The sequence below is a fragment of the Sycon ciliatum genome, chromosome 8 (genome assembly GCF_964019385.1).
Source record: "Sycon ciliatum chromosome 8, ocSycCili1.1, whole genome shotgun sequence".
NCBI lineage: Eukaryota > Metazoa > Porifera > Calcarea > Leucosolenida > Sycettidae > Sycon > Sycon ciliatum.
The window spans coordinates 8,645,338-8,672,612 of NC_088650.1; the positions used below are offsets into that span (position 1 = coordinate 8,645,338).

The 27,275-nt window shown below is 47.4% G+C and overlaps 1 protein-coding gene across 3 annotated transcripts; it reads right to left on the bottom strand.

Annotated features, from left to right (window-relative positions):
- Positions 1-125: 125 nt before the first annotated feature.
- On the bottom strand, positions 126-22,269 carry LOC135823215 (FMR1-interacting protein NUFIP2-like). 3 transcript variants are annotated; one of them, XM_065336059.1, is made up of 9 exons: positions 22,056-22,269; positions 10,531-10,976; positions 7,464-7,805; positions 6,256-6,624; positions 5,548-5,745; positions 3,829-3,942; positions 3,088-3,306; positions 1,892-1,969; positions 126-1,218 (listed from the first exon to the last, which is right to left on the bottom strand). In XM_065336059.1, exons 2-9 carry the CDS (start codon positions 10,775-10,777, stop codon positions 851-853), a joined length of 1,935 nt encoding a protein of 644 aa, XP_065192131.1. In that variant the 5' UTR covers positions 10,778-10,976; positions 22,056-22,269; the 3' UTR covers positions 126-850. The 3 variants fall into 3 exon arrangements, with proteins under 3 accessions (XP_065192131.1, XP_065192133.1, XP_065192132.1); XM_065336061.1 differs by lacking the exon at positions 22,056-22,269 and adding an exon at positions 12,511-12,622; XM_065336060.1 differs by lacking the exon at positions 22,056-22,269 and adding an exon at positions 11,221-11,444.
- Between the last annotated feature and the right edge of the window lie 5,006 nt (positions 22,270-27,275).

Genomic DNA, 27,275 nt, shown 5'->3' on the forward strand with positions numbered 1-27,275 from the left:
ACTTGTGGCTTGATCCAAAACACTCACTATCATGCACTGAGCACAATGCAACGACCTGATTCGGATCCAATATACTTTTAAGTAAAGTTAACCCGGCAAATCAGCCATCAACTACCGCATGGCAATAAGTTACCTAAACGCTGGATAATACATGAAATTGTACCAGCTTTAATACATCCCTGTCATTATGACTGTCATATGCCACGTACTGCCTGGAGCGGCAACGGTGGGATCGAAATGAGAACCAAATCTGCAGAAAATAACCGATACCAGCAGTGATCATTGCCAGGCGCATACGTGAGTATTTTAGCGACAGATGTGAGAGAAAGAAAGTCTTCCGGAAAAAATCAATAAAATATCAAGTGGCCAAATTGTGAGCATTTCTTTTGGTAGTGTTTGGTGCAATGGCGCTCAGAAACTGATAATGGGTTTGCCACGTGCATAACACACGACCAACCATTTCCATGTTTGACATGGTATACCGTTGGCCTACATCAGCGGTATCAAATACGGCGAGACATCGGTCTCTCGGCCAACTTGAATCCCTGGTCCTTGCTGGAGTCAGTAGGAGTGGAGAGGCCCATGGTTGCACGAATATGATAGCTGGAGTCGGCAGGGGTGCGTTGCAGATCAACCACCGACCAGTTACAATCCGTAACTGCAGGTATGGTCCTTCCCTGATATTGTTGCAATGCATGTAGCTGTTCCTGACTACAATCTCATACTGAGGTGATCAGAACGGGATACACCTCAAGTAACGAAAGCTGTGCCGGGCATACCAACACCATGCCGGCGTTCTTGTTGCATCTATTCAAGCCTCGCTGTACTATTACTGCTACTACTGGTACTACTACTTCCAGCCTAATGATACCAGCATGACGGGTTCTGTTGACGTGCTAGCCCGTCGGCGGAGAAGCGTGCCGCGGCGCCTTTCCTGCGATCCGCCCAGCTCACGAGCCGACTGCTGTCGCTGCGGTCGAGCTGACCTTGGGCTGGTGTTCTCCATTGTTGACATGGCCATGAAGACGGAGGAGCTACTTCGACGACGCTCGTTTTCACGCAGTTGCTGCGCTTCGGCTATTGCAGCCACCATGTCCGGATCCAGCGTTGGATCATTGGTGCTTTCATCCAACGTGTGCTCTGTCGATGTTGCGCTTGAGTTTTTCCTGCCCCTCTTTGGGAAAAACACATTGTCGAGGCTTTTCCAGCGACTCTTCTCTGCAAACAGAAAACAGGAGAAATATATAATTCAGTATACATTGTGCTCTGTGAAGCCGCCAATCAACATCAAGAAGACCAACAATTCAGGCCCTGCAAGGTAGATAAAGGTTCGAGGTTGCCCTTAGCCAAGTCCAGGCATACGCGCAGCAGATGGTCATGGTTTAACACAGTATGGTCGGTGCTGGTCTCCTCTCTCCCTCGCTCCCTCTCCCCCTCCCCTCCCCCTCCCCTCCCTCTCCCTCTCCCTCTCCCCCTCCCTCTCCCCCTCTCTCCCTCCCGCTCCATCTCTCTCTCCATCTCTCTCTCCATCTCTCTCTCTCTCTCTCTCTCTCTCTCTCTCTCTCTCTCTTTCTCTCTCTTTCTCGCTCGCTCCCTCTCTCTCTTGCTCCCTCTCTCTCGCTCCCTCTCCCTCTCCCCCTCTCCCTCTCTCCCTCTCCCCCTCTCCCCTCCCTCTTCCTCTCAGCCCAGCCTAAAAAAACCAGCCCGGCCCGAAAAAGCAACCCAGCCTGAAAGGTAACCCAGTCTGGTTTCACTTGTTGCATGTTCTGCTGGTTCAATGAGCCCAGATGGAGAAAAAAACACACTTGTCAATCCACAGCAACCATCTGTTCCTGACCAGACTACTCATAGCGATACGCATAGCGACTGCAAATGATCAGTTACAACTCACTTTCTTCCTTCGGCTTCGACGCTGTCACGTGGCTCATCGTTGACGCTGAGCTGCTTCCAATAGGCCCATTATTGCCACCTGCATACGACCACAAAAGGAAAGAAATTAGTATACTCACTGGTTTGAGGGAAAGACACAAACGGGAAATTAGTATACAAATCAGTATTAGTAACATCACAAAATTAGTATACAAATTAGTATACAAATTGGTATTAGTAAAATTACAAAATACAAATTAGTATACGATAATAGTGTTGAGTCCGAAGAATAGTAAAAAGGCATTTGGAGGGCAATACATCATGCAGAAACAGGAAGATACCGGAAAAGAACTTGCGGGCCAAACTCAGGTTCAATTTACTTCGAATTCCTTTGAATGGTGTATAATACAGCAGTTTGCTTGGTCTGCCAATTCAAATGTATTACGGAAATTCTGCAACGCTTAACTTGCCAGTATGCAAAAGTTAGGAAGTATAGTACTTGACAATACTGCTAGTTGCTCCAACCTAGTTAGATCGTTTCAGCGAGGAGCTAGGAGTGACTGACGGACCTGATTGCTACAGGTTTGAGCTCAGAGAATAGCATAGTGTTCTATAGTCGCCTGAGAACGTCAAAGTTAGTACCTGGACTGCATGGTTTTCTTGACGTGGGGCATGCCTTTCCAAACAGATGTGTGGAGTCACAAGAGTGGTGGAAATCAATGCAATTTCCTGCCTCTTTTCTACCGTTCCCAAAATAACCACCAGGTGGACGATCAGGCATGTGGTGATGTCCTCAGGCACAAGCGAACCTTCCCAAGACGGCTGTGTTTCTCAGCACAATTGTATAGCCGGGGTGGGGGGGGGGGGGGGTAACAGCAATGCGCAAACTTCACTTTACTTCACACGAATACCCTGTGAATGGATGTGTGATGTACTCTAGTTTCAGAAATTTTAGGTGCTCAATATTTTCGGTATGAGGGCAAAGGGCCAGGTTAGGTGAACAGAAATTTTAGGTACAGAGGAGCAATTCCCTATTGTATTATGTGTGTTAGTGTTTTTTCGGTGTATTGAAATTTTAGGTATGAAACAGACGCACCGAAAGTACCGGAAAAAGGACACCGAAAATTTGGGTATTTACAGTATCCCACTCCTCCACCACAACGCATGCCCACCCCTGTTAAAAATACAGCTGAACACGAGACAGGCAAGTCCGCTTACCGGTGCTGGCGCTGCGCTTGCCCAGCGACGTGTACGTGTTCATGCGCGGCGTGGCCGCGGTGGTGAAGCTGGGCATCGACGTGCCGCGGGGCAGCGAGCCGACCGGGCCCCGCGGCGGCATGGCGCCCCGCGGCATGGAGAAGAATACGGGCGACCCGGATCCGTTCTCCGCCACCGGCGAAGTCTGGCTGAATATGCTGCCATGGCTGCCGGAACGTGCTGCAGAAAGAAGAGTACGAAGCGCACCATACAGTACAATATTTAAGCATTGCCATAGAGACTACTAGCAGTAACCAGGCTCAAAGTTCTAGCACTGGTAGTCCATACACATAGCGGTAAGAGGTGGCAAATGGCCCGTCCCGTGTATGGAAGAAATTCGCACATAATGGCGTACATTAAGGAGTTCTGAATGTTCGGATACCAGAGAGGTTTAGCAGCTGGTAAAAGCATCAAACTTAGAACGTTTGGGATGATCTCGTCTAAACACAGTGGCATCAACGGTCAGCTGCACCTGATTTGGAACGTGAAAATGTGAAAACAGCTCGTGTTGGTTTCACCGCACTCGTCGTACAAGTCTCTAAACCTCTCCATCATCTACTTTGCAACCTGCGTTTGAATAACTTGATTCCGGGTCAATGCAGGTCATTGGTTTGCGGTGAAGCTGACAATGACATCATCAATGCAGGTGATTGTTCGCGGTAAAGTAACACTACGACATCATCACAGCCATTGTTGCCTTACCGTATTGTCTGGTACTTGCTGTGTCTCCATCCGGTTGAGACATTGACTTGTTGAAGGAGGGCTTGTCCTGCGTCACGTCACTTCCCAGTGTGGAGTGAGAGGATGAGCGGCCTCCTGCATGCATTGCATCAACGTGTACGAAAGAACACGAGAACAGACGAGATGCCGATCAGCAAGAGTAGCACTGAGGTACCGTACTGTAGAACGGGTAATCCTAGCGACTATCAATTTTAGCGTTTTTCCCTTTGTCAACCGGTTAGCGACGTTTTATTTTAGCGAATTTAACAGATTCGCTAAATTGTACCAGTATTTATTTACTACTAATACTAGTACATGCATTTACAAGTAGTAGTATTTTGGCAAGACGTCGTGTGGATGTTGCTGTGAGTAAGTAACTAGTTCACACTGTGCAACTGTAGACCACATAGACCGTATAGTGTAGACTGTGGTGCTACCGGTAGTACTACATGTACCATGATGTAGTACTGCATTGTACTCACGGATCACCAGTGCACTACTAATGTCTCAACGGATTAGCGACTTGAAACTTTAGCGAAAATGAGTCGATCGCTAAATTCGCTAGGGTTTTTTACGTCGCTAAAATTACCCGTTCTACAGTATTTTCAAGAGTGTTACGCACTTTTTAAAAGCACTCGTAATTCACCCAAAAAAAGCTTATACTACGGTGGTCCAATGAACCAAAGTACTGTAAGACATGTATATATAACGAGGAAGCAAATCTAACGTTTTAACGGATGACATTTCTTCGTTATAATAAGATCCGTTGAGGCCGTACTGCTTCATATATGCTGTGTGTGGATATGGCAGAATACTGCAAGATCGTTAACATATCTTCTCGTTAACCTATGAATTTTGGACAATCGTTAAATTTGCGACTCGTTATAATAACATGTCTTACAGTAAAGCGTAAATGTCTGTATTTCGTAACAAAATCTGGGGACGGCTTATACTCCGGAAAATACAGTATCTCGATATGGCGATTGCCAGACAAATGTGCCCGCTCCTGGAAAATGTGGCACTAACTTGGCGGTCATGTGACGGGGTTCAAACCATTCATTGCACAGGTGGAGGGGTCAGGGGAATGGGGGTAGGGGATGTAAGATGGGGGTAGGTTGGGGCGGGCAGTTGGAGCTGCGCATGCACATACCCTATTCTTAGAGAGCATGCTTGAAGTGCACGCGACACAATGCGCTGTATGGAGGCCACATTCTCCATGTAGCTCAGAGTCGTATTAAAAAACAGTTCTATTTTCCCTGCTCTCAGCATCATAGCTAGACAGTTTCCTTTGCCCAGCTCTCAGCCTGGATGTGTATCATAAAAAGGCTTTGCGCCCACTGGTGTATAGAGCAGCCACATATCACTTCACATTGACGCAGGGCATTTGTGATTGTGACATTCAACTAATCGGTCTTTTGACTTTCTTTTTTTTCCTTTATACAAAAAGAATAATGGACCAAGGAACTACAAGTTACGCTATTGTCCACTAACACCACCAGTTTCTAAACAATCAGCTCATGCGATAACATTGCACGACACTGACCGACGGCACTGACGTTTTTTTCCTTTGTGTTCCAATTGATTTGCTAGTATTTGAATTGATTTTTTTATAGTTTACTGCATTCATACATGAGTTGGTTTGATGATAGTATGCAATTCATTTTGCCTGAACAAGAGGCGTATCTACTAATCGATCCTTACCAGTTGCTAAATCTTCCCGACTCTGCCCGAGAGATATGAATGTTGACATTCCCGGACTCGTGAGCTGTTGTGGAAAGCTAGGCATGGAGTAGCGTCTTGGCATTCTCGGCAGGGAGTTGGCTTTCGAACTCCTCGGCATTGACACAAACACATTTGATCCAGGCTTCTCGTTGATGTCACCTAGACTCGGAGACTTGCCTGAAAAGCACAGCAATGAGCAAAAGAAACCACTATGTAAATAAACAGCGTGGAGACAATTGACAATTTGATAAAGATCAGTTGATCAAGAAAACGTTCTGGTTAACAATACTGTATTTGTTCTTGGCTTGAAGAGAATAGTTTGAGAGATGAGAAAATGGTTGTACCTTGTTACAATGAAATACGAGAGTGCTGCTCAATGAAATCCGATCAAGCGAGTGAATGCTACGCCGGCCCGGCGCTGCGCAGCCCTAGACCTGCAGACATTGGGATGTGAACTAATGATCCTCAGTTATTTTAATTTCCGTTTGACCCTCTTTGAAGTTGCACATTGTACTGTTGAGGCAACGAACTACTTGAAGTACAATAAGTCAAAAACAAACAAACGGAAATGAACTGGTGCGGGCGTAAACGTGATCCACACTATCGGATTTCACTGATCAGCACCATGGTGTTTTAAAGTCCATTTCTAAAACAATTCAAAGCAGAGTAAAACTGTGATGTGCTTACTATTTCTTGCAATTCCGTTGTCCTTTGCGGACTGCTTGTTGCTGTGTTCATTGCGCTCCGTCTTCGCCACCTTTCCCTCGGTTAGCTGCGGGAGAGGTGACGGCGTCTTGCGAAATGCCGGCTGCGGCGCCGGCATGAACTTGTCGCTGAGGCCGGTGATGAACACACCACCGCCAGTGCTTTCTCGGCGTGTGGAGATGGTCGACGGGTCGGACATGGGAGACTTCGATGGTGCTGGCTGGGAGCTCTTCTTCGCTGTCGGCATGGAGAGAAAGACGCCGGGTGCGGCTTGGTAGACGACGGACGGCCGAGGCTCCGAGTGGCGCTCCGCGAACACCGGACTGTCAGTGCTGTCACCATGGTCTCCTACTGTGATTGTTTGATGTGTGCAAACAGATATATAGACACACACACATGCATACACACACACACACACACACACACACACACACACACACACACACACACACACATGTGATACATGCACATTCATTTTAGAACAATACACACCATAACAGAGAAACAGTCCAAAATGCCTACTCAAGGGACTTTCAAAATGTCTTCCCGTGTACATGTACAGGTCCAGGTACACTCAAGCCTTGTCAAGGGGTTTACTGTCCGTGCTCTTGTACATGTATGTACTGCTACACATGAGCAGCATAGTGACCAGGCTGAGACTGCCTCTGGAGGCTACCGTCTTCCCTCCACTTCAACCCCAAGTTGCCAGCATTGGTCTTACGTGTGATGGAATGCTATGCATGACATTGCAGATGCACTACACACTCCAATAATTATCTCAACACATGGAACTCAAAATAAAGGTAGGATAATTGCACTGTGAATACATGCCATCTTCCCGTATGTGAGTGTCCATGCATTCTTCATGACAGCTGAGTAACAACTGGCGCTAGGACAAAGCACGGGCCAGCATGCACCTGTCCTATTGAACTAAGCACGGTTCCCTTCAGAAACGTTCTCTTCAACACGTCTGCCGCCCATACTCAAACGCTGCCCTGAGATCAGCCCACAGCAACTGAACGCACCGCGCACGCATGCACCGCGCCGACTATATTTCAGCGAGTGCGAGTGCGAGTAAAACAGAACTAGTAAAGGCAAGGGTCAGCGAGGTCGAGTGCGAGCAAAGGTCAGCGCACTCATGACCCCTGACCGAGGACGGTTCATCTCATTGTTTGCATCCAGACGCTTACCTGAGTTCGTGTCGGCGCTGAACTCGCCAAGCGAGGAGGACTCGGAAGGCAACTCGTGGTTGAGCTTCATTTTCATCAGCTTGTCTCTGACACCAGCCAGGATCAGTGGAGTGACGTTATCTGACAGGAGCTCGTTGTCATTAGAGAACGGGTTAGGCCGACACTTCTTGCTGGACGGCTTCTCTTTATCCAGGCACAAGATATCGGCGTCTTGTTCGTGGTTGTCCAGCGAGTGACTACTGTCCGACAGCTCCAGGTTGTTGATCTTCCCAGGTTGGTCGTTCCTAGCCTCCTCCTTGAAGTTATCCACGAACGATGGTGGACTGGGGAAGTCGGGAGAATCTGCTCGAATCGAAGCAAAGACAACAACAACACAACCTTTGCGTTTCAGCTCAGGTCTGGGTACATTTGGCGGTAGCAAAGGAGACAAACTAGCCAGCACAATGGGTGCATCCCGGTGGATCTTATGCTAGTTTCCCTGCGTGCAAGTAGGCCTACGATGCAGGGCTGCACTGCATTTTGAGCGGAGAGGATAGTTGACTTGTAAAGTTGTAGCAATGGCTCGAACTACATGTAGTGGAACATGGCCAGTTGGCTGCGTGTTGCTCAGCTGGTCATGGGCAACAGCTCGGGGCTGTGCTTTCAATGCGGCAGAACCATAGTCTCAGACTGTCATTGAGCTCATGCGATGCGGGAACTACGCTCCGCTTGGACTAGTTGTAATGCTGCTAATCGAATCCTACCAAATAGAATGGCCGCGCGCCATGCACTAACTGAACACAATGCGACGTGACAAGCCGTCTTGTGAACATAATATTCGGTAACGAGTAGAGAGAGAGAGAGAGAACTGCTGAGGCATGGAGGTATTTCTGGCACTCCCTTGCTGTGAGGATTCCAGTCCCAGCCAGAACTGGACGTGAGCAGATTATGGCGGAAGCAGGTATTGATTTGCACGAATTGCAGGTACAACGAATCAATGTTGTTAAAAATCCCCGTGCCCTGTATGTACTAGCAACGATCAGTCGCAATCCGATTTGACAACTCTGCTATTAATGTATTAGGTAGGGCTGCCAATTCTCATTGACAGGCTTTGCCGTCGCATACACGTTGGAATTCTACGCTCGCCGGTGCGTCGGAATGTTCTTGATTCGACTAGAAGGTACAGACCGGTTTGCCCTCCTGGTTTAGTGTTTACCGCCTGCTGCATACCTTGAGAAATGCAGATTGTATTGTAGTGTAGAACGATTACTCGCCAGAGACGAGTGGATGCATACACAAAATACGTGTGAACAAAACGAACCCTGTCCCTGAGAAGACCCTTGCACTAGCTGGATTTAATCTAGTGCGACAGTCGTGAAATTTTGCGCAAGCGTCTTGGTAGGGCTCAGTTCTCCTTGGAAACAGAATAATAATACAGAGAACTTGGCCAGGACATACTTTCGCTTTAGAGGAACTACCGTAGCAGTAGTAGTAGTAGTAGTATTGACATATCCGCGGCAAGCCGCTTATGTACAACGGCATGGGAGAGGATAACAAAAAATGAAAATATAATTATTGTTGGGGAAATCCACGCTATTATCGAATATTCAACAATGACGGGTGTGGGGTTATACCAAATTCCCATAATGTGGAAGTACGTTATTATTGTTGAAAGCACTAGGTGATCTGCACTCTACAATGTGACCTGTGCGATTATATCGTTGAATGATTGCCTGTTCCGAGCCACCAAACGCAGTGTCTCCAGGTCCTTCAGACTCCGGAGACGCACTGCAGTCGTAAAGTCTATCTATTGGTCGGGTAATCATCCAGTCACCGGGCAGGAAAAGGCGGATAAGAAGCACTCCACGGCAAGTGCGAACAATCGCTCTCTGCACTATTCCACTCCCCCCCCCTCCTTTATCATCTATTGTTTGCCAGTTTAGCATGCCTCTATAAGTTTGAGGGAGTAGAAAAGGGGGGAAAGTTGAAGAAAAGAATTTACTGTCATCACCAGGACTCGAACCAGGGCCGGACCCTCGCCTCGAATCTAGGTCATTGATGCTTTACCACTAAGCTATGGTGTAGTTGTCATCCCAGCAGCGACCGTTCAACATTTTCGTCAGACCTCGAAACTCAAGTTGTATTTCTAACTTGACACTTCTTTGGTATAGTGGAGACCCTCTCGACAGCCGAGAAACCTTTGGGGAATCCCTAAGACAAGATAGCAAACCCCACCGATCCCTTGGTGTTCGTCCGAAAAAGGTTTTGACTGTGAAAGCGGTCTTCCATATCACTCTACAATATATCGCCGGGCAGCTTGTCATCTCGAATCTGTTAGGGATATGCAGGCATAAACTGCTCTACAAATGTCAACGGAGCGCAATATCCAAACATATTACAGGTTTGGGAGAGTCGAAACGGGAGAAGTCTGAAGAAAACATGGACTGCCACCAGGCCCACCAGCAGGACTCGAACCAGGGACCCTCCATTATGCTCTACCACTAAGCTATATGGTGTAATCCGAACATCTTGTCGCTTATATCCGTCAGGTAGGTACAATTATGTTCCTCATCGGTCAATGAAGCTAACAAACAGTGAAGTGGGTCTTGTGAAACAGCTGACGCTCCAAGGTCGCACAGCTGTCGTAGTACCAAAAACATGCACTCTTGGTACTACTGATAACTAATAAAAGACTTAGTAATAATACTTTGTTCTGTGCGTAGATCTACATGACAATTATTATGCATACGCCCACGGGGCGGTATTCCAGTCATGCCATCGCCTGCAGATAGTCTCGACAGGTACAGGTACATGTGCATGCGTGGTGACGGAAGTAGTTTGTTGGCGATACCACTGGTAGCATACACGTACATACACAATACATGACATGGCCATGTACATGTACGCCGTTCATAATTTTTCCGCCCAACAGAACAGAAAAGGTGATGTCGAAACCGAAAGTGCGTGTTCATGATCGATCAAGAACGACCTACCCACGGACCTACAAATCACAGACAAGGTATAACTTACACAAGAGGGCATCCGTATAAGCAAGAGTACATTATGTACCCTTGGTATCAGGCCTTACCTTCGTCGGGGTACACGCCATTGTCTGGGGTCCGAGGCGCGGTGAACTTCCGTGTCGGTAGGAAGACCTGGACGGTGGGCGCTGTACGCTTCTCCACCTGATCTTGCTGCTGGTGGTGGTGGTGGTTGTGGTGGTTGTGAGGTTTGTTCTGCTGACGTTGACGACTGTGGTGATGGTGGTGATGATGACGGTTGGTGTGCGGTATATCAGGGCGAGTATGCTGGTGATTTTGTATCGCTACTTCCATCTTCAGGACTAACAGTAATACTGCACACTTAGAGGTAGGCTATCGATGTCGAACGTGCACTGAAACTGCTAACTAACTCCACAGGGATGGAGAGGAACGACGCGCCGTCTTATACTCTCTGCCGTCGGTTGTGAGCTGGCTTACGTGTTGCCTACTCACTCCTGCAGGTCACTACTGCCAGTACTGGTCAAAGCGCATCCTGAATGCACAGAAGACAAGCGTAGCACGACAAAATTTAATAGGGAATGGTTTTGTAACTGCTATTTGGTATGAATAGAGTTGGAGTGTTTGTGAAAACTACACGGCGGGTACACTGCTCGCAGCCGTAACCACGCGTCGTGGTTTGCACTGCACACTGTGATAAACTAATCTTATCGCCAAGCTAGCGCGGCCCAGGTATTGCAAGTGTCTCAGTCTGTGGTATTAGTACCGCGTTACTGTACCTTGGTCCGCTACCTGCTTTTGAGTCTTGGTGAAAGAGTTCTGCGGTGTACATCCATGGACAGCACAGACACACTAAGTGGCTGGATATCGGCCATACGAGAACTGAACCCAAACCTCTCAGAGAGCCCGCAGCGCATGCTAGTGACCAGTGCGCGTTTCGTCGAAGACGTGGCGTTCAGACATACATGTACACGCGCGCAACGCGCCTGGCCAACAGGCGACCGCCTGGCAATTCAGCAACGATAACTGGACCTTTTGGCGTCGACGACCGGGCAAAGAGCTCCTGTCACGGCATGCGCAACTCTCTCATGAGCTCAGCTACCAGACTGACAAAGAGTGATTCGACGGATGGCCGTTCACGGTACTTTGCTGAAAGGCATGCACAGCGCTCACGTGATGTCAAGCTTTGTTTTCTCCCAGTCCAGACAACAGAGTTGCACTTCTGGGTGAATTGACAGCCATCACATCAGCTTCTTCTGGGAGAAATCTGATTGTTAGAAAGCGCTAGCAGTGGTGAGCCTGCGGCCAAAACTTTCACCACCCGTTCTTCAGATTATGATATTGCGGCACCGGCTTCTCCATGCGTTGTGCAGCCCTGACCCTGTACGTGAGTAGAGGCCGAGTCGGTAGTGTCGCTGTCTGCAGAGGGAAACCTGAAGTCTCTGCCTGAAATGAGAACGTGAGGAGGATTGCCCGTGCGAAGAGCTTCTCTACAAGGTTTGCCGGTGCAATCCGCCGACCGACAGATCAATTTCCCGGTCTTGCGACCGCGCTGTGGAGCTGCAGCAAAGATCCCGAAACAGGTGACTGTGCACTTCACAGATTAAAGGCCCAGGGTAGCAGCGCACGTGCATGTCGTATGTGCAGAGGTTGCATGAGCGAGGGATCAAGATCCTGCAACGCATGTCCTGGTAAGCAACAGCTACACGTACAAATTACAATGCATGTGTATGTGACTATTCAGCAAATCCCAAGTGATCGGGTTGGTCTGAAAGCTATCGCCGTCCGATTGCTGCGCTTCCTTAGATCTTCGCTAATTCCCCATTTGGAAGTTGAAGATAAAGTTGAAATTGCACGAATACTGCGAAATACACGTAATGCGAGAGGGAGGGAATGAGTTCTGATTTCTTCTCTTGTGTATGATTTATTGCATTTTAAACCATTGTGTTAATTTGCCCGTAAAAGAGGAATGAGTGAGGGAGTGAGAGAGGAGGAGCAAGATATGAAGAGAAGTCCAATTTATACGCAGCGCAAGAAAATCATAACTATAATAATGGAATTACACTTACAAGCTCGATGGGATGTAGGCGTCATTGCTCTAGAGTACGAGGTACCTTTTGAAAGGTCCTTGGGCTCAATAAAGTATGAAGACAACTGAAAGTAAACAACAAACGCTTCATCTACGCTTCAACTGTGATTGTCTGTTCCATTTGGATATTACCTGCAATTGTGGGTTACCACAAGATCGATGCATCGAATAGTTTAGACCGAATTGGCCACGATCGCAGCAGTAGACTAACTTCGTATGAATGCGGGTGAAATGTGCTCTTATCTGTTTGGTAGATCCCCCCCCCCCCCGAGTCACAGCCAACAATCATGACGCTCTCCGCGTGAATGGTCTTGTAACGTTGCCGTTACGTGCACATACATGTACATGGGTCTGCGTTTACTACACTACACCTTCTCTAGACACATGTATATAATTATATCAGTCAGTCATATGTATATGCAAATGTATATGCATCAGTCATATGTATATTATACACGTGAACATTCACTCCTTCATGCCGTTGCGCTAGCCTTCTTGAACGTGTTGAAATGCTAAAACAATGTTACATGGCCAGAGGCAGGGGCAGCGGACACACATGGATGATTCGCCGAAGGCTAACACGATTTCCGACACGATAAACCACCGCGAATGGACACAGGCGGCTGTATCCGTGGACATTGTCCATACTTTTTTTTACTATTGGCAGTATTGCTCTCCAGCCATGGCGCTAAGCCGTGGCACGTGGATACAATGTTGTAAATGTTTCAGTGTATCATCACGCGGACATTTACATCGAACATGTGAATCTTGAACAAGGATTGATTGCGGTGAGCGCGACCACAACATGCAAACGTTTCTATTATCTATCAAAGAATTTTAATGCTCTCGGAAATGGGATCACAGTTACTCGTACATGTACATGTGCCAAGACCAGGCTATGAGTGAACCAAAGACAATCGGCCACATCTCGAGACCATTAGCATTGGTCGGGGCAGGCAATCACCTCACCTGCACAGCTATAGTACCAACATGCCCTTTGTTGTCCACTACAGGTACATGTACATGTACATATATGTTCTTTTGCGGTTGCTGCTGTTCCCCACTCTACCGGTATGTACTGTACAATGTAGGCTTGGGTACTTTTCATGGATTTAAAAACATCCATCAAGCATTTACCAAATCGATAGAGTAAGGGGTTGGAATGACCACGAATTCATTCCCTCGCTACTGCCCGTTCGACTCTGTTACATCTGGTTTCTGGATTTCGAATGAGGTCCAGTCAAAATATATGTACCAGCTTCACATTCTTACCGGTAGCAGTCGTTGGCTTGCGTGGAAACGTTATTGCACCGATCAATACGCCCAGACAATCGATAACTCCCCGAGAAAACACAGATTGTGATGTACTGCGTCTAGTTTCTGGAGTTCGAATGAGTTTCAGTAAAACAATCAGTTCCACATTCTCACCAGTACATGTGACAGCCTGTGGCCTGAGTGGAAACGTTATTGCACCGATAAATCCACCCAGACAATCGATAACTCCCCGAGAAAACACAGATTGTGATGGCTTCTTGAGTTCGAATGAGGTTCAGGAAAAATATTAATTCCACATTCTCACCAGTACATGTAACAGCCTGTGGCCTGAGTGGAAGCGTTATTGCACCGATAAATCCACCCAGACAATCGATAACTCCCCGAGAAAACACAGATTGTGATGGCTTCTTGAGTTCGAATGAGGTTCAGGAAAAATATTAATTCCACATTCTCACCAGTACATGTAACAGCCTGTGGCCTGAGTGGAAGCGTTATTGCACCGATAAATCCACCAAGACAATCGATAACTCCCCGAGAAAACACAGATTGTGATGTACCGTGTCTAGTTTCTGGAGTTCGAATGAGGTTCAGTAAAACTTTCAGTTACACGTTCTTAACGTTACCAGTACACGTGTACATGTACATGTAACAGCCCGTGGCCTGCGTGGAAACGTTATTGCACCGATAAATACACCAAGACAATCGATAACTTCTCGAGAAAACACAGCTTGTGACTGCGAGACGTACCCACGGTATTGCAGGAAGTCATCACAAGGTTTTAGCTGGAGGATATCGCAAGGTCTTCGCTCTTTCCGCTGATCAAGGATAAACGGGCAGCGAGAACTGCAAACTAGCTTTGGATGGTGTGACTTCTCCAAATCACCATCACATATCCTGCGAGTCTGAAGAAGATGCTGAACGGTCTCTGCTGGGATGACGACTACACCATAGCTCAGTGGTTAGAGCATCGCTGGCTACGAGCGAGGGTCCCTGGTTCGAGTCCTGGTGGTGACAGTCAATTTTTTCTTCAGACATTTCCCGTTTGTCTCTTTTCCTCAAACCAGTGAACATAAGTATACTGCCATTTATACTTGCCTCCAAGTGAGATCTCGCAGAACAGTCAGAAGGCAAGGGGAGTAGCCTGTAGTGTTCGTGTTAGAGCATAGGTATATTTATAGATACTGTCCACGAGCGAGAGAGCAGTGTATTTCTGGACAGTTGTGCAGTGCACGAATGAAGGTTTCTCTGGTACACACACATACACACACGCGCGCGGAGTCACGAACGTATACTGTTTACATACATACACACATACGCACACACGCAAGCAACGCACACAACGCAAACACATAGGCTTCGCGATCGGCATCGACACGCATCATAACATACAGGTCACCTCACGAGGTCAAGTACTTTTGTATATAATCATCATACTCAATCTGCAGACAGAACTGTTTCGTCCTTTGTGGTCGTCATATAGATATCGTACATTGCACATGGGCGCAAGCTGCTACATGTGTCACTTCCGATTTGTTTACCTTTAGAATCAGAACTTTTCTCTAACGTTAGAGTGAGTATACTATCACTCAAGCCCAGAGTAATTTTTCCTTCGTTTCTTGCGTTAGTGTCCGTGGGATCTTGTCCACTCTGGATGCTAGCTTGGGCAGCTAAAACATAATAATTATAATCAACGCCTCGATCATTGTATCTAGTCAGAAGACTCAAGAGTGATGTGTTTACAGATCTTCAAGAAAGTCATTCGGTATCATGACTTCAATAATGTACTGTCAAACAAATTTCCTTTCGATGTTCATCAGTGAGATGCTATGGTAGTAGCGGCTTCGACTGCTCTGCGTCTGACTGCACCCATTGTGATAACGTTAACGATGTGCTCAGGAGTATTATTGAACGTAACAATGGCATGGCTTGCGATCATGAACAACATTCTGTGTTATCAACACTGTCACGTCATGCTGTGCATCCGTCTTGTCGTCCTCCTATTCTCATCGTGCAGTTAGCCAGTAGCTGTCTTTGTCCATAGCGAGTCTAACCCTTCCTTAGCAATGGCTAATGAACACCCAGATCAGGGTGTGGGTCCCCGTCACACAGCAGAGTCTGGAGTCGAGCGTCGCGAGGTTGTGAAACGTTACTCCCTGTGCCCAGAGGTGCCAACTGTATTGCAGCTTCACCCCCCCCCCCCCCCGCCCCCCGCGTGTCTCACCTCCATGCTAGACGAAGTCAATGCAGCAGCATGGCCATATCGGCGGAACATGAAGAAATGACTATTACCGTGTACTGCTGATCGTAGAAGTTGCTTCCACCGTAACTCCTTCATTCTAGAGATGCTATAACAAGTGCATGTACATTGTATAGGTAATTTCTTTGTTTGTGGGTCAAAGATTCAGTTTCTAGTTAATACTTCTACGATCGTAGTCAGTGCAACTGATTTGTGCATCTTGCCACTTTTTGTTATCGACCCCCTGGGCAAATCTTCCGCGGTGTTCACGTAGCTAAGCTAACAGGTGCTGATATCTTTTCTAAATGCCACATCCAATAGTCCTCCATGGAAGCTCGGTCAAATCGCATAAACTCTTTCGACCTGGAACGGGTAGATTGGCGATTATTACGGGCAATTCATTTGGCTGCTTGCACATGCCAGCGGCATTCTGATACATGCACACAGTTGATCTACGCTAGTGGGCGAATTTTGCCAAGCTAGGAATGTTCTGTGGTCTCACATTCCCGGGGTCAGTTCTTGAAGTGATCGGTACAGCGCCAACGGCTTCGACTGGTCCTCTGAGCTGTGGATCGTGTGGCAGGTTAGGCAAACGAGCCAGAAAAGGAGATTGGAATGCGAGAAGCCTAATTCTTACTGTCAGCAGCAGATCAGCGTTCAAGCGGCCATCTTGCATGCCATCACAAACCCTTCGGACATCGTCCAACATAAGAATGATGATTGATGGATATACCGGTCACTGAAATTGAATAGCAATCTCTCCCACTCTCTCTCTCTCTCTCTCTCTCTCTCTCTCTCCCTCCCTCCCTATCTCTCTCTCTCTCTCTCTCTCTCTCTCTCTCTCTCTCTCTCTCCCTCCCTATCTCTCTCTCTCTCTCTCTCTCTCTCTCTCTCTCTCTCTCTCTCTCTCTCTCTCTCTCTCTCTCTCTCTCTCTCTCTCTCTCTCTCTCAGGCTCTCTATATTTGCAACTGGAACAAACACCAACAAGGACTTTTACATGTGAGAATTACAGAAAGAGTGGGAGTGTGGCGACAGAGTCCATTTTGCTTGCCTTACACAGTTAGGTCTGGCTGTTGGTCGTGGATTTAAAAAACAGCGTCTAACACCTCAATTGAGAGAAAATACGAGCCAAACGCACTACACTAAACCGGGAATCATCAAACGACTGACGACACCTGTCACTTGCCAGCAGATGGTTGAACACCGCCGATATCTGCTTGCCATCACTGTCCTCATCTACATGTATGTACTTGTAATGTCATGTATGTATGTCTATTTTAGAATGTCTTTTTAAGTTCTTAGTACAGTGGAGATTGGATATGACGAACTTGCAAACTGTACATGCATGACATTCTGGGGGTTTCTCAAAGCCGGTGGTCATCTTTCTAGTCCACAACCGCTCTTCCACTCCCATCGCATGCCATACCGGCATACGTCCAAGCGGTCGGGCTTTCATTTTCAACCTGGCACGAACGTAACCAACGACGTGTTTGGCATCAGGCGCTTTGCCTGTGTACATGTAGTGCAGCGGAAGACGCCGTTTCTGCTGTCAATTCCTGTGGTGTATTGTTCGAAACGCTAGTGCCGTAATGCACACTGAGGTCGATTTTGGCTACTAGTATTCCTGCAGCTGAGAACGAGGGCACAAAGGACGTACCGGTGGCGGACCTCGATACGCTTTAAAGACAATAGTCCGTGGTCGCGAGGGGCTGCATTCCACACGTCCTTGTCACCGCGTGGCACCGTGCATCCGTCCGGCATCACCAATTCCGTGCGTATTTGAAGGAGCATTGTACCTAGAGTACCAAACGTCCTGTTTGATTATCAGCTGGCTTAGTTTTTCTCCACCTCTATCCTTATTACATCCCTCCCCAATTTCATTAATTCCTGCTTTCTATCTGCATTCGCCACCTTTTCATTGGGCAGATCTGCCCGTTTGGTTTGCGAATTAAAATAAACACAACAACAAACAACATTGTCCTTCAACGAGTTGTCCCCGAACTCAAGCTAGACAATCTCCATTATCCTGAAAAAGAACTAATCTACGATGAGTAGCACAGTTTCCCCCTCTAACGTTATTCCGCTCCCTTCCGTCACTCGCCTTGCTATGCACATGTAGAACATGACTTTGTGTATTGGACATTGTTGCCCTCAGCTTGACGTGGTGAGGTTTGCTGCTTGTGGTATTGGCCGGGAATAGCCTGGAAGTAGGAGATCTGTCAGATCGTATGCAACATGATTCGAGAACGGATTGGGAAAGTATGCAAGTAGTTAGTTGCACCGATGGACGGGTCGAGAGGTGAACTGACTCCAACACGCTAATAGCCGGCATTTACTCTCATCCGACGCTGTTTCGTGCTGCGTTTGTCTTTCTCTAATCAACGGATACGCAGCGTGTTTCGTGCTGGCACTCGAGGTTCTAGTCGTGTTCTATCTATGTGAACGCAACTGTACAGCCGGTTGTAACGCGGATGTGCGAACTCTACATGACTATTACTTATTAGTATTACTCACAGATTCAAACTCACAGGAGCATACTGTGGTGTTGGACAGGCTCTGAGTTACATCTACATGTAGGTGTGTCGTGGCATCAGGCGGAAGCAGCAGATTTACCCCAAGGCGTTGTGCTTTGGCAGCATAAGGAAGATAATGATCGTGTTCAACAAACTCTGCTCCCGGGCGCACACAACGAAACTGCTTGAGGTCGACCAGCAATCACGGCCCGGCATACGTCCACTTATGAATCGTATAAACTAACTAACGACGTGTTACTTCCATCGCCTACGGACCATCGCCCTGTTACAGAAGGCAGTCAGCAACTGCTCGGGGTGTTACGAAGACCTTATCCCCAGTGTACAATGTAGCCTTGTAGGTTGTGCGAGTTTGAATTTGGCCCACCTCACCAACAACGACGTTATCGCAGTGACACGAAGGTGACATCACTCCGACTTCCGCGTACAAGTATTTGTAACAATATACATGTAATGGGCGCACGACGATCGACGGATACTCATTCTGCACAAATCAGGTACACACGTGTTTTGGTAACAGGTTACGTGCTTAACTCGATATATACTTATATAGTCGTGTACTACTGTGCACATTTTTTAGACGTACAACGGCGTTACGTTACCCGCGTTACAACGTGTAGACGCGAACGCGGCGAGTGTAGCAACCGGGTGTTAACCGTTGAAACGTCGACCTCGCTCCGCATCACAACGACACCGTACTGCCTCCACTGGATACCCGCACCTGCATAACTATGTGATCACGAAGTGATGTCGCTGCATATGCTGGTGGGGTAGAGAAGATCCCAAACATGGGATTCGCCAGAGTCTACACGATGCAGGGTTGATAAGAAGTGATGCTATTCCCGGGCTACACTGACGGTTGCGTGCCTGTTCGGTGCTGCCTTGTACTACACGCGGAAAGAATGCTGAAGACATTACCAACTATTTATAACTGACATTTAATAGGACTCTTGATGACATGAGCAGGGAGGCCCTGTGTAGGCTACACGAGGACATCAGTTAGGAAAGTGTCGTGCCTGCGGAATGTGGACTAATATGAAATGTAGTTACGAAGACTAGGTGGCGAAACGCTCGCATCTTGGTCCACCCAGGTTAAAGAAGGAGAACGACCATCATCATCGACGAGTCTGCGCATCGTGGCTGGAGGACACGCCTGCGCGATGGTCCATGGTCCATCCTCCACGCCGCGCACATAACAAATGAAATGCTGTTGGAAAAAAGGTCAAACGGTCACTGTATCAGAACCAAAACAGCACAAATCAGAAGAAAAGGGGCAAAGGAGCCGCAGAAGTATAAAGTCAGTGGTGCCTGAACAATGACGTAGAGAGCGTTGAGTGATGGCGTGGTGGATCAGGAACAAAGACACCATCCGGATATCCACACATACAAGTACGTATTAGTACTATTACTAGTAGTTGGGTAGTTGCAGCTGCGATACAGGCTACGTGTAAATAATGTCAACTACTCGTACACTGATGAGATCCATGACTTCGAACATTGGGAATGGGAGTACTAGTAGTTGTTTTCACCTCAAGTTCCCGTCCCCCGCTACACCCCCGTGTGTACACAGATAGGACACAGAGCACCCTTTGATCTCCTGGAGCATGTCGCTTAGAGTTGCAAAAGTACTGTTAGTAATACTGTTGAGTGTTGGTTTCCTCTCTTTCGTTGCTGTGTGCACTGCTTGCGGTAACACAGCGTCCTATTTTAGAGGCAGGCGTCCATCGCAGCACTTCCTCACTACAAGGTCGAAGCGCACAAACACTTTTCTATGCCCTGTAGCTCTAGATCCACATACAAAACGTGGACATCCTCTGGCGACCAGTTGAAGCCGGGATGGTCTCTCAGCTCTGATCTCTGCACTGTGCCGCGCTAAACGTGTGACCAAGCCACCGCGGGTTAATACCATCTGCAACCTGAAAGTTTTCTGTACCGCCAGCACATCTACAGAGAAGGTATTCGATGCTCAGAGCCGGGTGTGCGGCGCGAATGCCTCACTACAACCTTGTGACTTAGCGGCCAAAAGACATTAACAAAGTTCCTAAGCGGTCTGGCGTTGTGCTGCGGGCTGCGGCTTGCTATGCATCCTGACAGTTTTCTGCACGATTTCGATCTCCTCTTTCGCACAGAGCCTATTATTGTGTATTTTGTATTTATTGTATTTCAAGGATTACCCTGAGGATCTGGGCCTGTCGAGGGTATCTCCTATTCAGATAAAGATAGAAGTGAGCTGCGTGGATATCGCCGATGCATCGCAGCCAGCATCGGAAATCTTGGAGGCGCAGCTAGTTACCCTCGAATCTACAAGAAACGGTTTAGTGCCATGGAGAAAGAAGTGGTCCTTGCACATGGCATCGGCTGAAGGGTGGAATGCGTGAGACGATCCACGACGCCACTACCCTGCGTAGTGCTCAATTCCACAATGGCTGCTTCCATGGAGCATCTCATCGCATGCAGACATGCACATCGTGACATGCGTTGAAGTGAGCGTGACAATAGACGAAGAGTGTTACAGCAGATGACGGGTATTGAGAGGAACAATATGACACTGTTATGTTCAGCAATGTCACTGCATTCCACGCGCCCAAGCCTCCATCTCGCATCGCCAGCACCGTTTTCAGAATGTCTCAGCCGTCGTCATGCCCAACTAGCATCGTCTACTTGCTGATGACTGCCTGATCTCGTCTTGTGATGCCTAGACGCGTACCGAGGAACACTTGAACATTCCTATGGCTAGCGAGCCAAGATGAACCTATCCACGTGACGACATGGGCGAAACAATGTGCCTCGATTCAGAGTAGTGACGGGTGTTATGCACAGAGGTGATGTGGAAGAAGTTCGGTTGCTATCATTGCTTGATCATGGAACTCTCTCTCTCGGAGAAGTCTGAGAAGGTTTAACCAAAGATATTTCCGCTTAGACCTCTGTGTGGTAAGGCTATGCCGTACTTGCATGGAGTGGAGCACTTTGACCTGCTGTCCACGGTATAATACTCTACTCTCTAGTCTCGACGGACATGGTATGCTGTTGATGCACATGTACATGTAGAATGTCAACTACGCGTATACTTGATTGTCCGGCGTTGTGATCAGTGGTGATCAGTGCCAGTGGTGATCCTGCTAGTCTGGGGATACTCCATGTACATGTACACCTTCCCACTCTACAATGAACATCATGTAGCTGACTACATGTGCGAAACAAATCACCTTGAACACAATACTGCTCGTAACTGCGGCACCATGGTGGAAAGAACTGAGGCAAACGCCTAAGCAAGTTAGTAAGTTAGTTGCGCACACAAGTAACACGCACGCCTTCTATCCATACAATTACATTATACTAACTGCATAACAACATTAGGAGTATACACACCACTCTGCTTTGTACGCCTTTACGGCTTTAGCATTAAATCTCAAGTCCTTTGCAGAGGTTAAACACGAGTGACGAAGCACACGCGCAGTTAGCATACATAAATGACTGCTTACCGCCATTGTCGTGGAATGTTGAGTATCCGCCACTGACGTCGTTCTTGTCCAAGGCAAAGGATCCAACCTGGGTAAAGGTAGTGTGCAGTAAACTAGCTCTCGCGGTCTTGCACTGAGTCGTCCTCACTGTGACTTCTTGTCCACGTCTGAGTCGTCTTCACCTCGGCCTACCTGGCCTGGGGGAACATCTAGACCTAGCAACTGCTATCGACGCCTCGTCCCAGCTAGGAACGACGGCCAGCACACCGTGTTTATCACGAGAGTCGCGCGCTGTCCTCCCGACCAATGCCTGCCCGTCGACGCGTCGTGATGGGTACGGCGGTGCACGAGATCGGCGCGTGCTAGGGATCCGCCGGCAGGATAATTATATCCTAGCCTTGCATGAATAGACAATGCATGATAATTATACCGAGTGGGTATGCATGACAAGAACGACAACAGCACATTACAATGCATTACATGATCACAGTGTTACGGCCGCATTGCAGTCAGGTCGTATCCTAGCCTAGGTCCTGACGTTTAGTTGGAGCCCGGCTTTGCGCCGTGTGTATTCTTGAGTGCATTAGACGATGGGATTGGGAAGGCAATGATTCACATAACAGTTAATACTTTTGCCCGTGTCTATAGCATTCCTCCAACCGGGCACGGAATTCTACCATCAGTTGATCATGGAGAGTACTATTTTGCACTAGGATATCTATTCTAGGACTGAGTAGGTCGGAGAGTTCTCCAACATTCCAGGGCATGACACACTGTGGAATATGCCGACCAGTTCGCCGATGATCCTACGTGCGATGCTCTGGCATACTATTTACTAGTATCCTGACATAACAGCCCTCCGTTCTCATTTTCATTTCAGTTCAGCGCCTTTTCGCGTCCAGGCGTGTGTGATCCAGATCGCCACTAACGGCGGCCATACGCTGGCATGTATGCACGCACGCACGGACGCACACTCACACCACCCCGGTCAATACATATCGCGTACAATAATGATACAAGAGCACAGTCAAACAGTGTACAGTGTACGAGTGAGTTGCTTGTGCTCCTTAATTTGGCCTTATGCAAACGATCGCAACCAGGGATCACCCTGATCACTGCCCCGGTACATCCTCAGGGACACTCATTTCGGTGCGGATAATGATGTTGGACAAGGGCACGGCTTAAGACACCGTTCAATACCGACTTCAGTTTCCTGCCAGCGGAAGCATACACAGTTCGCTCACAGGGAAACCAGCGGGTCTGTGAGTCGACGAAAACGGTTTCGTGCCAGGCACGGCCGGCCTCGGCCGCTTAGATCAGAGCGAGTATGGCGGTGGGTCGGTCAGGGGGTCGAGCAGTATGTCAACCGAGAGATTATGGTTGGCTGACCTAGGAAGTGATAGTATACAGGCGATCTTCGTCGGCCTTCGCCTTCCTGCATTTCTTTCCGTCCTTGCTCCCGTCGCCGTTCTTGATCTTTTTTTTCTTTCATGATGGATGAATGCTGTCGTGTTGGTGAGTTCCAGATAATATTAAAACAACATTGTAACTTAATTCGATCACAACATACATCATGTATTTACATCTTCTGCACTTCAGTCCCCGCATCATCCATCGTTTGGTAGGTAGTGGGGTTATGAACTCTTCGTACTACAGTACTACTACTACTACTACTACTGCTTCCGTCACCTTTCCGCCATCACTGTGTCTCACCTCTCACTTCCTTTCGATTTCCTTGCTTTCACGGTTGCTCTTTCACATCAACGGTCATGAACGAGGTCTGATTCACATCACAGCTACCAAGAGTACAGTGTACTATTACTACTACTAGTGCCTGTAACACTACTACAAGTAGAATACAAGTAATTGGAACACATTTCTCAGCCGACAGTTTTGCTTTTTCGTGTCCGAAGATAACTGCATGGCTATGCGGTTTTGTTGTTCTTATTATCAGCCTTTTCGCGTTGACATCGGAGAAGCTTGGCTACTTTGCTTAGGCCCGGCAAATGGAATAAAGAATGAGGAATTAGCAGGGTCAATGAGGTGCTAGTATGCATGCAACTGCAAAATAGGCAACAAAGAAATTAATATCAAAAGAGTCCAGAACAGAACAACAAGGACAATCAAGGCTTGTTTGGCAAGCCTGATGATCCCGAGAGCATGAAACTTGAAGTAGCGGCAAACAAGCCTTGATTGTCCTTGTTGTTCTGTTCTGTATTGCGCTCTGCCTTTGTGGTGTTGAGCACTGTCAGCACACTGGGTACATCCTCCGGGGTATCAAAAGAAAAACTATACTGCGCAAAATTATTCACTCCACAGGACAGTAAAAGTGAAGAAATTCATTGCAGTATGCTCCATATGCATACCTCTAGTGCACCTGCCTAATAACTTTATCCTTGTATGCACCCCAGGTAGCCCTTTCCCAAAGATGCCAAAATATTTCACAACTTATGCTTTTCGCAACCATGCCAAAACAAGCGAAAGTTGCTGATAAAGCATCCATATTTTCAGAAAAAGCTCGAAAGTTGCTTATATCGCAACTCAAAATGAGCGAGTTCTTGTGCATAATATCATAGCAGCTCAGTGCTTACTACAACCATCCACCATGTCCACGGTTGGCAGAGCCAGCTCAAATGGTCGCAAGACTGGGGCTCTGCCAACCGTGGATGGTTGTAGTAAGGTCACTGTTTCCAAACACAGTGGTCATCCGCCTTGGAACATGTTGTTGTTGTTGTTGTTGTTGTTGTTGTTGTTGTTGTTGTTGTTGTTGTTGTTGTTGTTTGAATTCTTTATTCTCACGATGTCACCATCGCCAATAAGAGATTTGTTGTTGTTGTTGTTGTTTTTGTTGTTGTTGTTGTTGTTGTTGTTGTTGTTGTTGTTGTTGTTGTTGTTGTTAAATGTTGTTGTTGTTGTTGTTGTTGACTTTTATTTTACTTCACCAATGGCACAGGCATGATTGCCTTCTCACCGTCCCATACGTCCGGTTCTCACAGAAAGATGAAGGATGCTGTCAACCAACAATGTACATGTACATGTATTATGTACATGTACATGTATTATGTACATTGTTGTATTTTTCTACAAAAAGTAAAGAGGACCAAGGAACTACAAGTTACACTATAATGTCCACTAACACCACCAGTTACTAAACAATCAGCTATACGATAACATTGCATGACCCTGACCGACGGTACTGACGTTCTACAACCAACTGGCTAACAGCTCTAGCACATGACTTTTGTCACATTTTTGTACATGTATAAGTATCATGTACATGTTCTTCGAGAAGTACACTTGTTATGATGATTTGATGCAATTTTCCAGCACTTCTTCTTGAAGCGGAGCATCACGGACACTTCAATGGTCTCCTCCAAGGCGCTTCTCTGCTCACGGTTGCGGAAAGTTGCGAAGTAGTTCGTGAAAATGAAGAAAGTTGCGAAAGTTGCGATCTCTTCCAAAACAACCAAAAGTTGCGAAAAAAGTGGCGAGCATCTTTGGGAAAGGGCTAACCCCAGCACAGCAAACAGCAAAGAAAACACTGCAACGCGCGCATGCGGCAAATTTGCACCGATCCAGGCACGGATACGGGGAACCAACCTTCGAATATCGCTGCAGGAATAGGCATTATGCACTATGGCTTGACATAGGCATATGCGGATAATGCCGGCAGAAAAATTGGCAGGATTCGGTACTTTTTCTGGTAAGTTTCATGCATGTTTGGTATGTGAATAAAGAAATGGAGCAGAATTCGAGGAATTGCCCGCCATAAGGTTTGTATGGTTCTGCCAATTTCACTGCTTTTCGAGAAGAATCTGCCAACTTTTCGAGCATTATCCGCACACCCCTAGCTTGACATGCCGATTCAGAAAATGTATACTTTTATATGATTGTCAAATTATTTGAAAGACCTGCACAGGAAACTGCGCGGAATGCGGAAGAATGGCTAAAAGTCACAAAAAAGTCACTGAAAAAATACACACAATCATACCACGACACGGAAAGAGTATGTCATCACCAGGACTAGGTAAATACCTCTCAAGCCTGTCCTCCTCTATAAGATACTCATTCTTGCTCGCCTCCTCCAACTCTCTGATATCATTTTGGAGTCTCCATCTCCAATGCAAGTGGTGTACATCACGCTGCGCTTCTCCATTGACCATTTCCAAACATCACTTGCTGCTTCACACTCCATGCCGGGTGCAGATGCTTTCATGTTTATCTTGCACAAGTGCTGCTCTTTCCACTTGCCGCATTCTTACTGACAAGGAATAGCATGCGTTCGTGATTAAAGGGGAAGTTAAGGCAAAAATTAAAATTTCACCAGTTGTAGTCTTCGGGGTGCTGAGTCGAATGGTCTTGGTCCGAGGAAGCTGAGACGCTCCCTTCCTACTTGAATCCCAATCGAACTCGCGCACTTCCACCGAAACTGGGTGACTGCGCCCTACGAGATGGGGATTTGTATGCAAAATGTCACTAAAAGCGCCATTTCGTTCTTATAAAAGCACGGATGACCGCGATTGGCCCATATGTTGTAGTCTTTTGGACGCTGAGTCGACTGGTTTTGGTCCGAAAAGGCTGCGATGCAGCGTTCCTCCTTTATTCCCAATCGAACATGGTTGAACAAGTGGTCACGTGCTCCTGGGTGCCCAAATCACCTGGTCACCACGCCAGCAGGTGACAACTTTCACACCAAGGTTCAACTCGAGTGACAGGACTGCACCCAAAAAAGGTCAAACAGGCTAGTAAGTTGTACCCTGCAGGCACGGTGACCAGGTGACTGGCGTACGCAGGAGCACGTGACCGCTTGTTCAACCATGTTCCATTGGGAATAAAGGCGGAACGCTGCATCGCAGCCTTTTCGGACCAAAACCAGTCGACTCAGCGTCCAAAAGACTACAACATATGGGCCAATCGCGGTCATCCGTGCTTTTATAAGAACGAAATGGCGCTTTTAGTGACATTTTGCATACAAATCCCCATCTCGTAGGGCGCAGTCACCCAGTTTCGGTGGAAGTGCGCGAGTTCGATTGGGATTCAAGTAGGAAGGGAGCGTCTCAGCTTCCTCGGACCAAGACCATTCGACTCAGCACCCCGAAGACTACAACTGGTGAAATTTTAATTTGTGCCTTAACTTCCCCTTTAATTACATGCATGCATTACCTCAACCCCTCAAGGACCAGGTGACCAATGGGGTAGCTTCGCTTTTTTAACGTTTTAGACTTTTAGCTCCGATCCAGG

Excerpts from the sequence above, each read along its gene's own strand:
- LOC135823215 (XM_065336059.1), bottom strand. The coding sequence starts at position 10,777 with ATGGAAGTAGCGATACAAAATCACCAGCATACTCGCCCTGATATACCG. Across the intron at positions 7,806-10,530 it reads TGGCGTGTACCCCGACGAAG|ATTCTCCCGACTTCCCCAGT; the intron begins GTAAGGCCTGAT and ends CGATTCGAGCAG. Across the intron at positions 6,625-7,463 it reads CAGCGCCGACACGAACTCAG|TAGGAGACCATGGTGACAGC; the intron begins GTAAGCGTCTGG and ends AAACAATCACAG.